This window comes from Coturnix japonica, chromosome 1, assembly GCF_001577835.2.
Source record: "Coturnix japonica isolate 7356 chromosome 1, Coturnix japonica 2.1, whole genome shotgun sequence".
NCBI lineage: Eukaryota > Metazoa > Chordata > Aves > Galliformes > Phasianidae > Coturnix > Coturnix japonica.
The window spans coordinates 108,554,595-108,568,572 of NC_029516.1; the positions used below are offsets into that span (position 1 = coordinate 108,554,595).

General features: G+C 42.0%; 1 protein-coding gene across 9 annotated transcripts in view; it reads right to left on the reverse strand.

Moving 5' to 3' along the window:
- Nucleotides 1–13,978, reverse strand: part of PPEF1 (protein phosphatase with EF-hand domain 1) — a 32,331-nt gene that overhangs the window by 4,313 nt on the left and 14,040 nt on the right. For all 9 annotated transcript variants that reach the window (XM_015886166.2, XM_015886231.2, XM_015886214.2 and 6 more), the window contains 8 exons: nucleotides 10,353–10,516; nucleotides 9,416–9,530; nucleotides 7,511–7,557; nucleotides 4,646–4,812; nucleotides 3,896–3,932; nucleotides 3,288–3,437; nucleotides 2,047–2,160; nucleotides 505–690 (listed from right to left, as the gene is read on the reverse strand). In XM_015886166.2, the coding sequence (XP_015741652.1) occupies nucleotides 505–690; nucleotides 2,047–2,160; nucleotides 3,288–3,437; nucleotides 3,896–3,932; nucleotides 4,646–4,812; nucleotides 7,511–7,557; nucleotides 9,416–9,530; nucleotides 10,353–10,516 (980 nt within the window). The remainder of the gene's footprint in view (nucleotides 1–504; nucleotides 691–2,046; nucleotides 2,161–3,287; nucleotides 3,438–3,895; nucleotides 3,933–4,645; nucleotides 4,813–7,510; nucleotides 7,558–9,415; nucleotides 9,531–10,352; nucleotides 10,517–13,978) is intronic.

The following is a 13,978-nucleotide window of genomic DNA, read 5'->3' on the forward strand; positions in this document are numbered from 1 at the left end:
CTTAGAAAAACCTGCAGGTTACAAAATGAAGTGTCTGTGTGTAAAACTAGAAAACAATTCCGATGCCATTCACTGAACTGCTAGTACTTTTCCAGTCAGAACTCCAGGCCTGTGCTTTTGGCCTGCCACAGCTCAGAGGGCAGCATGACAGCGTGCTGTGCTGGATACATCTTTCTGAGACACTGCTGGTTTTCAGCATTTTTGCTGGCCTCTCAATACAGCAAGTCAGCAAGCAGGGCCAGAAGAGAAATGATTAAGTTAAAAAGCTTCTAGAGCCTAGGAGCATCTCTGTGATATATATACATATAGTCCCCACTCCCAAAAGTTCCAGAAGGCTTCTGTGTTTGTCAGAACTCCATGATCTGTTCTAACACCCATTAATTTAGTGCATGGTTCCCCCAAACCCATTTCAAAGAGGTCATTCATATTCTTAATTAACTCTGCTGACATGTCTACTGTGGGTATGCATGTGAATTTCACGTGCTTTCCATGGCAGCCCCTTACCTTCCCATCATGAGTGAGATCGTAGCCATCCAACTTAAATTCATGAGACCTGATTAGCATCTTCAGATTATACCTTTTAAGCAGCTGGTCAGTGGTATCAGGGCCAAAGCAACAACCTACTCCTCGACGCTGGTTCAGAGTACAGCCATGTTTTTTTTGTGGATCACTCCAGAGAATGTCCAGGACCTGGAAAGAGCAAACTCAAGAGGGACTGATAGTAGATGAAGACTGACAGGCTATGGATGCCTGAACTAGCAGCCATACAAAAAAAACTCATACTGAAAGAAAACACCCAAAAGAACAAGGTTTTCTTCCCTTCTTTCAGCTGTGCATTCCTTTGGGCTGAAACTTTTGTTCTTCTTAAATTACAAAACGTATTTAGAGTACATGTTAACCTTTTCAGATGCCTTATCTTCCCAGAGATGCAGATCTCCTTTCACAGATGAAGTTTCCAGACTGGTAGCTCCATCAGGAATAGTGCATGGGCAAAGAGAACAAAAGCCACCCACATATGTGAGAGGCATTTCTATTCACCCATGTCAGTGCTTTTACCTAAACTAAGCTTGGGCAATACCTGTCCTAAACATGGTAAGAGCTGCCCTCAGCTGTAGTGTCTTTGGTCAGCTTGTGTTTCAAAACAAGATTTTACATGTCGGCATTTTAGCAGAGTCAGAGACATGAGGATGAATTCTCAGGGTTTCAATGTATTCATTCCAGTCTGTAGCAAACACAGGGCAAAATGTTTCTCTTCAAATCTCCCTGGAAAGGGTTTAAGGAGACACATTCTATTTCCCACTTGCTGGAGAGTGTCAGATTAAGGGGGCTGTTCCTGCCCATTATGTTAGTTTCTAGGTCAGATGCGTATCTTGGGAAATCACATTTACAGAGATTTGCTTCTCTAGAGGCAAAACGAAGCTGTCTGCTCCGTACAGCAGATGCCTGAAGTTCAGAAAAACAAACATACACAGCTCAATTTTGAGCTCCTAAATTACTATGCAAATTAAGCTTTCTGAATTGTCACAATTTATTAAATTACAGCATGACAAGCACTCCATATTGCCTCTGATATTCAAGAGGAAACTAACAGCCAGAGGACAAAAATTTCCTGCTCTGAGTAATCGGCCTGTAGGTCTCTGGAAAGGGGCTTTTTGGAGACTATCAGCATCCAGCTGTGAAAACCATGGCCAAAATATGATGCATACTATCACAACTGATTGCCAAGTCTGACCTATTTTAACTGACAACTATGTATGTACTAACAGACCTACCACACGGGGGCATGCAAACACATCTCATACTGAGTTTCTTCCTAACAGCTGAGAACAGAAACCACTGAGTAAATTGCATTTTAGAGGCATAAAATCACAAGCTTTTATTACCTGGTCTACAAATAATAACTAAATAACAACTAGTTGGCTACTATAGTCCCCAGAGCAATGGGTTTCCAATTCAGAGACACAGACTCAGACATGCCCTCTGAACGCAGCCCCTGCCACTGTCATGGCTGGGTCTCAGCATCAGGCTGTCCTTGGTTTCACCTACTTGTTTATGTTCCTTCTTAGAGATCCCTGGATGTGAACTGGATTGGGGTGAGTTGCCTTGTATTTCCGCTTGTTTCTTTTTGTCTGTCTTCGGTAGCCTCATCAGTGTTTTCAGCTTAAAAAACAAACACAGAACACTAGAAGTTACCAAAAAATAAAGACGATCCATTCCCTTTTCCTCTACCCAGTCTTTAACCCTCATAAATGCCCTGAACTCTCAGGTTTGGTGGAAGCTGTGGGTGTTTGGCACCTGCCAACATTGTGCTGCTTTGCATGTGTCAGGCACAAGGAACACAGAGCAACTGTATGGAGCCAGGGGTTGGACATGATAATCCTTATGGGTTCCTTCCAACTTGGGATGTGTCATGGTTCTATGAATCTATGAATACCAGTATCTTGGGCCATCTGGGATGCTCTGCATGCCTGTGAACCAGCCTAATGGAGATCAGTGGAAGAGATCTGAGGACAACTTTCTCCATAGGCAGCCAGAGGCCAATGAAAATCCCCTGAGACTTTGGGAGTGCTCCCTCGGAGCAGTGGAGACCTGTATCTCATCAGTGGAAAAGCCCAGATCTCCAACCTGGGTCTACACTACTGATTAGGAACCTAAACACCCAGCTTACAAACATTCATCTTCATTTAGCTGTACAAATCTTTCAGATTTGAAAAGCTGTATTTGTTCATCATTTCAGAATAAAATCCACATGACTCCATCTTCTAAATTCAGGAAACGCAGTCGTTCCTGCTTCCTCAAGGCCAGGTTTCAAGGTCTGCTCCTGCTGGAAGGGCTCTCCCACATGTGCTGCCATAGGAGCACTGCAGGGTGCGAAGCTTCCTACACAGAGCAGATGGTAACCACACAGCCCCGGGACAACAGGCGGTGCTAAGAAGATGCAGCTACGTTGGTTTCTGAAGTGTTTAGAAATGCCTTTGAATTAAGAATTTTGCATGCTTTCTGCCTCCTGTGTCATCAGCACTGCAGGATGGAGGTATCTGATGTGTGTTCAACTATTTTAAAGTCAGAAGACCCACGTCGTTTTACAGCAGCCAAACAATTTCTCCCAACACCTACTGAAACCTCCCTATCTAAACAGTGATTAAAAATAACAAGACTCTTCTTTCCTTGCTTGCTTTTAGAAAGTAGCCATTTTCTTTCTTCATGCAATCAACTTGATTTTAGCATTCTTACTGCCTTGTTATTTAAAGAAAATAAAAGTACCATCACACGATATGCTTGCTTACCTTACTTCTCTCAATTAAATTCAGGGAATCCAAATCTGTGTTGTCGGAAATTCCTCCATGCACAATAAGCACTTTGTTATTAACTAAAGTGGCAAGGGGAAGCCAGCTGAAAATGTCTTGCAGATGATACAGAATTATCTTGCCATGGTCCTGCAAAATGCATTCTTAGATTAGATGCTACAGGAGGAAGATTCTGTTGCTTTTAAGCTCTACGTTTTGTTGTGGTGTCTGCAAACACCTGTATGAACATCCCCACCCAAGGGACACCCTGCACTGCAACACCAGCCAATAGGATCTGAAATTCATGCTAAGAGTCACTCAACTGTCCCTGCAGCATTTCATTTTCCTTTCACTTTTACCTCTTCTTTTGCTCCTGAGTGGCCTCACCCATGTTATTATTTCATCCCGTGGATCATTGAGCACAAAAGGTTAACAGTTAATGATTATTTTGTCAGTTATCCCACTGAAAATCCAAAATAATTGTAAGAACACCACTAAAGTCATTCTGTACCACACCTGAACTGGTTGCAACTTTCCGTCTTCAGACAGGTTTCATCTTACGTGTGCAGTGCTAACAGAAAATATAAGGAAAATAGTAAGAATCTTACCTTATACTTCTTCAAAACTTCTTTAGAGAAGCCGTATCTGAAAACAGGACATCATCGTGAACTGGGTGTCAGTATGCCCCTACTACACATTTTATTTGCACTACACTGATTACCAGGAATTCTCCATCTCTCTTTTTCTCCTTTCTGTCCCAGTTCAGTGTGAAGGTGCTTTGTTCTTTTTTGTCTCAAGAATTGAGTGAAACCAATTTCTTGCTATCGAGAATGAAGCCCAGACCAATAACCTTTAAGCAGCCTTATTTCCCACTTAAAAAAACCAGCTTAACAGCTTACCTTGTAGATACCAAGGAGAATTTTCAATGAGCCAGACTAATGTTGGATAATGCTTCCACAGACAGCACCACCTATCATAACTCTTTTCCTCCACAAGGGACAAGGAGTCTAACACCTCATTCTTTTAACACCAAGGCACCCTTGCTGCAGGGGGGTGAGGGGGCATTTCCATAACACACTAATTTTCCTCATTTAACTAAAATACAATCCTTCCATCCACCCCCTTCCTCCAGGTTTTGTGCTCTGAAAGTCTCAGTGAACCCACTGAATTCAACGGGCTGTGATTAGAAATGTCTATTTGAGTGTCCGTACATAACAAGGATGTTGTTTTCTTGAGCATCCTGAAGATGCAAAGCTTCACCAGAACACCCAGTAATAACACTACTTCTGGTTTAGAGATCGGATGGTGGCACAGTGAAGGACTAGATATGCCATTCCCTCTCAGCCCTTTACACCTACTTCATGTTTATGATGTAGTCTTCATGGTTTCCTCTGTTCAAGTGAAAATCATTCGGGTAGAGAAGAAGAAACACAAAGAGGATTATAAGTATTTCCATAGAATTTTCTCCTCTGTCAACAAAATCGCCATTAAAGAGATAAGGGTTGGTTTCTGAAGGCAGACCATTCTGCAGATGGAAACAAAAACAAGGACGTTCAGAGACTGCGATGCTACTGTAATAAAGGAAATATCATTTCAAATGAGATCACCTTGCTGGAAACCCTGCAATAAACAAATGAATAAATAAATACATCTTGCATAATACAGAGCCATCAGGAAAAAGATGACCTCTCTAATTGTTCTTAGGATATGCCTCTAATCCTTTCCTATACCTATTAAATTAAATTGAAAGGGACAAGTAAGAACATTATCATTGTAATAAAATATTATTTTCTGTTAATGCAACTGCTGCCAGGAAGTTATGTACTTGCAAATAGAAGGGACTCATTCATTCTGAATGTATGACATGAAAAATTACCTTCTGATACAAATATGAAGGTCCCTATGCTTCCTTATCCAGTAAGAAACCAGATTTTGCAATCTCTGCTTCTAAATCTCCTAGGAAGTATCACAGTCCAAGCTTTGAAACAGGGCACTGAAGAACACTTTTTTCAATTGCTTTAATCCTGAAAGCACTTTTCTACTCACAGTTGCACTGTACCCAAGGTGTTTATGACATACCAGAAAGCCTGCAAAATGGGAAGGCTGCACATACACATATTTTTTATCTTATTTTATTTTCCTGGAGATGCGGAGCAGTGTTTTGTTGTGAATAATGCTTTACCTAAAGCTACTACTGCGAAACGATAGTATGTGCTGTAAGACTAGTTATCAACATGTCAGTAGGCACCACCAGCCTACAAAAGACATAACAGTGACTACATGTAGCTACATAATTTCCAGTCATGAGTATTGGAAATTTTCTTCATTTGAGGGTCACTAAGATGGTGAAGGGCCTGGAGCATCTCCCCTATGAGGAGAGACTTAGGGAACTGGGTCTGTTTAGCCTTGAGAAAAGAAGGCTGAGAGGGGACTTGATCCAGGTTTATAAATACCTGAGGTGTGGGAGCCATAGTGGTGAGGCTGGTCTCTTTTCAGTAGTGCATGGGGACAGGACTAGGGGTAATGGGATGAAAGTACAGCATGGGAGGTTCTGCACAAATGTGCGCAAGAACTTCTTTACAGTGAGGGTGACGGAGCACTGGAACAGGCTGCCCAGGGAGGTGGTGGAGTCTCCTTCTCTGGAGATATTCAAGACCCGCCTGGACGCCTACCTGTGTGACGTGGTGTAGGGAGCCTGCTTTGGCAGGGGGGTTGGACTCGATGATCTCTAGAGGTCCCTTCCAACCCCTACAATTCTGTGATTCTGTGATTCATTTTTGACTTGCCAGGAGAAGGAAACCTCTGTTTTCACAATTAGCATGGACAAGAATAACCAAGAGAACATCTTCAGAATCATGTTGTGACTACAGAGGCCACTCCTACAAGGTCATTGTAGGAGTGCACTGCAATGCATTTTCCCTCACAAACATGGCTGCTGCCCCAGCACTGCTTATGGTGCAGCCTCTGACAAGTCAGAGGTAAACAAGGCTTTCTAAGATTAGCAGGTTGCTGTTGGGTATCATTACTGTATCTGCTGGACTGTCAATTAACAAACTGTTGTTTTTTGCTCACATTCTCTACATCTTCAGGTTGTTTCTATCCTTAGCAGCCATTTACCAATCTAGCTTAGCAATACAAGCCTTAAAATTCAAGTGCTTCAACAAATTTAGAATTAACGGAGCAGTCACCTTCAGGACAGCTCTTCTTTGCCTCCCAGGTCTGGTTTATGAAACTGATGTGAATTATAGTCTGATTCTGTTTCAATATGCAATTCCAAAAAGGGAAGGTTGCCAAATTAAAATAACAGCTAAAAGACTACAGGCCAAGGACCGACTACGTGCACTTGGTTAATAAGAAAAGCAGAGGCCTGAAGGGGGCTGATTATGTTTCAGCAGGCTTCAGGTATGTTGCTGGACAAAACCACCAAGCTTCCAGACAGCCAGTATCAGATATTAGGTGCGACAACCTTGGAAGCAGACAGAAATTACATCATTGAAATACCTGGCTTAGTTTCTGTCTGTCTCCATCCAGTGCAGATGAATATGTAAGGATCAGACACAAACTCAGATCTGCCAAATGAAAGGTGGTGATTCAGGCTAAAGGGGAAACTAAATACAGGAGAGCTCCAGCATCTTTAGTTGAATACACAATTGTGGAAAAGAAAACCTAGAGCTTAATTTCTTTTCCACATCAGTAAAACAGATCTGTGGTTTTTAACTTGAAAAGTGAGTGGCAATTAAGGATATGGACAAGCTACTCGAGGTATTTCCATTTTGTGCAGATTATATAGTTATTCTCAAGATTACAAATGTTTTTAAACAGATAGCATCCTTTTTGTTTGTTTTCAGTAAACAAATAATAATAAAAAAAACCTTATCAATGTAAGGGTCCAAGAAAGCCTCTGCATTTCTGTCTCGATGACCAGAATTATCCATAGTGTAGTGTCAGTTTAGGAACTGTTAGCTCCAGAGTTTGGACCTTAGTCAGCAAAGAACAGAAAACACGAGTCAAACATTCAAGACATGGAAAGAAGCCCTCCATAGGTTCATACTCCAGGTCTACGTTTGGAAGCAGGCGTATTTCCTTGATCACTTCTCCACCATCCACATTGTTCCATGGTTTGTACACGTGTGTGGCACATATGGACAGTTTTAAGTGATAGAATCTGTTAGATGCCAATGCATATTCTTTTAACCGAAATGCTACACCACATGCCTGCTTACCTTGTGGAATACCAGTAAAAGATCATCCAGATTTCCATGCAAGTCTCCTACAGGACATAAAAACATACACATATATTTAATCGCAGAAGAGGGAAAAACTCAAATTTTATAGGACTAGAATTACATAAGCTAGTCCTAAGAAGGTTTTCTTTGTGTTTTTGTTATTTATTTGCAGTTTCCTTAATAATTTGCCCTACATTAGCATTACATCAGCTTCATTTTAAGGCATATGAAGAAGTCGCTTAGTAAAATCTAGCAATTAAATATTTAAAGGAGCAGACAATTGTCTTGCATAATCTTTCTGTCCTCCAAGCCAGATTCGAAGATCAGATCTGCAACCCAGGTAAAAGGTCACTCAGGGAAATGTAAGATGGGCCAACACATTATCAGCCTGTAACAAATTAGTACTTCAGAAATAGACATCTGAATACTAACGGGTTTGAATTTACTAAGCAATCTACTAAACAGAGCACAGTTGAGCAACAGTCTGGTTCAGGCCCAGGTTTTGATGACTGTAGATAGGATCTGATGGAGGGACTGTCAGTGCCTACGTGCCTCAGTACTATGGACACAGGAAGGGCAAGCTGCCTCATCCTGAGGTTTATTTCAGAGCAGGCAGGGGGACCTCACCACAGCATGGCAGATCCCTACCACATCACTCCCCTCAGAGCCACACTCCCAACACTTGTGACCCACCACCCCCAAGCCATGGCATGGCAGTGAGCTTCTTCCACTGGTGGTGAAGAAAAGACTGAAGGAGATGTTCTTACTGGTGTCTTCCATGCAATTTTTTGTTCATGATAAGCCTGCTGAATTAGCACTATTTGTTTGAAATCAGAAGGAAACTGGGGGAGGCACCTTATTTTAAGGAAAATGACAGCTTTAAAAATGAGTCTTCCATGTTTTGCACAGGAGCTATCTGGTTCCAAAAGCTGTTAGCTCCAATGGCAGGAAGGGGAACACTTCAGATGCTACTTGCACAGCTCAAATGAGACAGGCAAACAACAGGAAGGGTGTTTTGATTAGTAAGCACACCCTGTGTAGCAAGCAAACCTGAGACTGTTTCCTGCATTCAGAGAGAGATTTTGGTTGGTTGGTTAATGAATTATTGTTGATTAAAAAAACATTATTTAAATGAGCCCAAAGTTGGTGCACAACCACATCTTAAAACCATCAGCTGCTGTTTTACATGTGTCATAGTTGTCCCCCCTATGCTGCAGCACAGACACAGCTGTCAGAACTGATGTCACCTCTCCTGTCCTGCAGCTATTGCTACCTGTGGCATGCCAGGATACCACATCCATCCACTCATGATTTACAAAAACATAATAAAATAGATGGCAGTGAGCTCTTAATTTTTCACCTCGTGACATGACATGTCACTCTGATCTTTTGGTTGTATGAAGACCAATATATCCTTTTGGGTCTCTTTAGAAACAAGGTTTATTATACAGTTCAGTTCGTTCTCAATGGCCATGCTCTCAACAAAGGGCCTTATCTGCCTTTTCTACTACACTTTCATTAAAATCATTACTGAGTAAACTCTCATGATTAAAATCTTCTTCTCAGTGGTGAGAATCGCAGGCAGCGATCACAGTCCTCTGAGTGGCATTTTAGAAATAGAACTGCAGGAATATTTAAGCTGCGTTGCAGTGTTAACTGAATTGATACTGACTCATTCAGAACCTTTTAACAAGAGAAAAGAGGAGGACAGGGACTTCCGTAAATATACCTGGTGTGACGCAGGAGCCTTTTTTTTTAAATGGTGTTTTTTGTTGTTGTTGTTCCCGTTTATACACTTGCTTCAGGAAAGAAACACAAAAGGGAAATTCCCACCTCCCTCTCCAGCTAGTTAGAATATCAACCTTAGGCCCAAAGCAGCTACATTCCCAGTTCTGTTCTTACCACAGATGGTTATCTCCTTGAAGTAGGAAACTGAAACATGGGTGATATTTGGCTTCTCCTTGAGAACCCTCCTGGCCTCATGCAACAGCTGCAGCACATAGCGGGCATGAAGTAGCTATAAGAAAACCACAGGGAGGACAGGGAGATATTTTAGAAGAAGCTCGAAATCTGCTTTATTAGCACTCCACACGTATTGTGAAGGAAGCTGTATCGGATTATTGGTACTACAGACCTCTCTAAACATGGATAGGTAGACCCCTCTAAACATGGATATAGGCTGCATGGTTTAGTGCTGGGAATTAGGAATAGCTAATGAATGGAAAAGGGGCCCCTGGTAAACTTGCTGTTCATATTTTCCCATTTTATTTCTAGCATCCCGTTTCTACTCTTCCCATGTACAAAAACAGTAAGAGAGCGGGCAATGGAGCACTCAGAAGCACAGCATAAGTTCATCTTTTGAACACAGTGTAACAAACAAACAAAACATGGATCTAAACAAAATGAAAGACAATAAATAAAAAAAATAAACCTACAAAACCCCCATCCAAAGGCTGTAAACGATGTTTCAGCAAATTACACAAATAATAAAGAGAAGGAAACTACCGCAAAAGTTGCCTTGTTTAGAGTTATCTTCCAGCTCACTGTGTAGACATTAGAAGAACAAAACATTTAAGCTCCAAAGATTACTCTTTTCAGAGGGGATGTAGCTGCTGTCTCCTATAACAGCATTCTTCTGGTCCCTGCTAATGCTTGGTCAGTTTGTGGTTTTTACAACATTTAATTCAAACACTGATGGATGGCCTACAGACTGACTTGTCAAGATGAATTTTCTCCCTGGGCATCAGCTCAGTCCTTTACTGGATTCAGCTGACAGAGGAGCTACAAGCGGATAGAGATGTAAAACAAGAAAAGCAAACAAAAAGTAGTTACAGTGTACCTGTCGATCCTTGAGCGCATTAAGAAGAGCCTTAGCGCGTGCAATATCAAGGGGAAATGAGAGTCGTGGTCCGCGATAGGAGTCTGGAACATCAATCTTTTCGTATTCAATTACATATGAGTCTGTACCAGGAGAATCATGGGAGCTGTTGGAAGTGTGAGCAGCTGCAACGAGAGGGAAGAGAGATAGGAACACAGACACTCCATCAGTCCTATAAAGCAGTGGCAACATGAATAGAACTGGAGAACATAGCGGAGGCTCTCTTCATTGCAGTGTTGGAGGATACAGCTCCTGCCCTGCACAGCAGAACATAAAAATTCTAGGCTGTGCACATAAAAATCCAGCAGCACATTGAATATTTTAAAAGCCAGCACCTAAGTGTTCGTTCCCAGCAGACTGAAAAGCGCTCCTTTGTGATTCAACAAGGAGACAATGTCAGCTGCCATAAAACCACTGGCAGACATAAAGTAAACAAAAACAGCTTCTCCTGACTTTCCTGAACATGGAGAAAGCGGGAGCATTGCTTACTGCTTCAATCCTATATTTTCTTAGCATACCCTGCATACATAACAGTGAAAACTGATTTCAGTCTTTGCTCCTCAGTCAGTCTCTGTCATCTCTATTAGAATAACAGCCTGAGCCCTAAAGGACGGTGTTCTGGAAGTTGCTGTTGCAGAGCTGCATTATGGCATCTACAAGTGCTTTTATATATAAAAAAGCTTCCATAATGTTATGTGTATTATGAGATTGTGCTTGTACGGAGGTCTTTCTTAATCTAAAGTTAGTGTAATGTAAGAAATCATTCCATTGCAGAGGTGCCACTCATACATAAGTCGTAATGCCTGAGATTTGTGATCAAGCTGAAATAATTGATACTGCAGCCATGTTTTCTCCGGGAGGGAAGGAAGCAAGAATAAGGACCAGTTCAGGAAGAATTACGTTGGCATCCATTGCTTCTCTTTGACAGTGAAAAGCTTCTGTGGTTAACTCCAGAGTGGTACCGTTGAAAGAGCCAGCTAGAGATCGTCGCCGCTTTAAATTCTCTGACTATCTTTGAGTCATCGAATATGGATGAGCAGAGGAAACATCAGGTGTTGTAGTCTCCTTCCTAGTTCTCGCTGTATAAGCAGTTTTTGCTAGGCTCTGACATTAAGTCACTGCATGGGTGATCTTAAGAGTCAGCGAGCGAGCTACCTTGCAATACAGAAATAGAGTTTCAGGATCTCAGCGTATCAGCTCCAGGCTTTCCTCAGAGTCAGTACACAGGAATGAGAGAAATTACAGGGTTGTGTTAAGTTTTAGCATAGTAAAGTGAGTAGGTGAACTATGCTGTTTCTTTCTCTTGACTATCAAGGAGTCTAGAAAATAGTATGATTGTGGGGCAAGATGAATGAACCAAATGTCAGCTTGCATGATGTAGCTTGGAATTTTTGTCGTGTTCATATGCTTCAATTGCTTATTTAGAGGTAATGCTCTGGAAACTGCAATAGAAAGCATGTTTCAGTAGAGCTCCCTAAATGGGAAGTTGGTGTACTGATAAGGGAAGAGAATGTTAATCTTGCTGGGATCCCTAACTGATCAGTACGTGTTTGTTTTTGTTCCTATCCAGCTGTCCCAACTTTTCAGCATTCATGATGGAGCAGTGCTGTTCATTCGTGGTGAGGTAAGGAGAAAAGTAAAGTAAGCACAGAGCATGGCTTGAAACTGCTTTGGGGAAAGTTTAACTTGACGTTTATGTTTGAAAGTGGGCACATTTGTTTCTTTATTACAACTTCTATTTCATCTGTTAGGGACTAAGTTGCTCCAGGTCTTTCATTTTCCTTAGTGTGGTTGTGGTGGTGGTTGCTGTCTTTTCTTTCCCTTTCTGATAATGCCTTCGCCAGAAATACTAAACCCCAAAGATGCAGAAGATTCTGTAAGATCAAATTAATTAGAGAGTACAGCTGGGCTCCTCTTGATTGGATTTTTTGGACTGTTTAAAAGAAATTGCAGTTGAAACTTTTGCAGTGTTGTTTGCGAAGTTACAGTTTGTCCAATTGTGCTGTGTGCATCTCTTACTTCAGGTCTTTCTTTCTGCTCCTCTGAGTGACTTTGGCAGTTCCTGTGCCCAGCCCCAGGGATTTTAAGCAAATACTTGGGCAGGAAGATTGTTTAATGAGCTGCTTCTGTTTCTGCATGTATCACAGTTTAAATGTAAGAGCCTCATGCGTCTAAACCTAACAAGCAGAGAACTTCAAATTGTCTTTGGCTATTCAAAGTATTTTCTAAAACGCACCATGCTTTAATCTCTTTTTATTTTTTTTTTTTTTTTAACCTTTTTATCTGTTTGGGTCATTACATTAAGGTGATGGCATGTTGTCAATAGCCTTCGTCCAAGACTTTAGTATATAATATTGTACAGAGCACAGTAACCTATTGCTCCAAGTACGCAATGATGCGAATTCTGCTGAGGATGTGTGTATACCTGTCATCCTGTTTATCTGTCACTTTTCTTTTAACTGCCTTGTAACGAATGTTTTTATTTGAGAGGATAAGCAGCCGTCTATTAACCAGTGTGCTTTTGATGTGGTTGTTTATGTTGTATTCAGAAACTTTTTTATTCATCTTCCTTATACTCTTTATAGATGTCTAGTGGGCAGTTAGAGTTGGTGTCTTGGATTGCTACGTAGCTTGTGAGTATCATCCTGCTTCTGTGCTTGAGATTTAAAGCGGAATTTCCAAAGTATTTACAGAAGTAGTTCAGTATCTGAGCACTCTCCAGGAGCCGTCAGAGGGTGCTTCCTGGTCTTTTTTGTTTGTGTCATCAGAGGAGCATGGCATCGTTCTGGCACAGAGTCTGGACTATGGGGGTGCTAGCAACATGGCTTGGGCTTGAGTGGCGCAGATGCAAGGCTGCAGCATAGAGCAATAGCTACAGTGTTGATCTCTGTGGTCGCTGCTTTGATGGTAAAGAAGGTACTGAGGGGTACTTCTCGTGGGTGTCTGGCACCAGTGTGCGTATAGGCTTGTTGGTTCTGTCATTGCAGTAGCGAATGAGAAGAACAGGTCAGCTGTGCTGGAAGATAACTAATGAGATGGTGGCCGAGTCTTCAGAATAAGCCTGTATGGGAGCTTGTGGAAGCTTGGGCTGCTCAGAGGCCAGTCCACCTAATACAAGGCTTGCTTGGGGCATCCATAACAGGAGGAAGTATTGTGTGCTTCCCAGATGAGACATCCTGTTGCAGAGAAGACCCTTAAATCTAGCTGAAAAGACTGGCTGATGGAGGTGTAAGAGCACTCAGATTGTGATCATGACTAGATTTTTGATTTCTCATCCTGAAGTGGAATATTACTGGTTCTAGACTTGGGCATGAGGTTTATGCTTTTTGGAAGGAGATGAGCTTTCTCAGCGCTGGGCATGCCAGCGAGGAAGCAGGTATGTACTCAGAGGGGATGGGAAGGGTCACTGCTGCCAGCGGAGGGATGGAGCAGCATGGGCAGGTGTCTGCGTGGTGGGCATGCAGGGCTGCTGGCGTTGGGAGAGAAGCTGAGGAGAGCTTTGTCCAGAACTGTCAAGTGATGGAAATTAGGGTGATCTGGGGAAGCAGCAAAATGGAACTCCATTGTAGAGTATCATCGATTCGCAG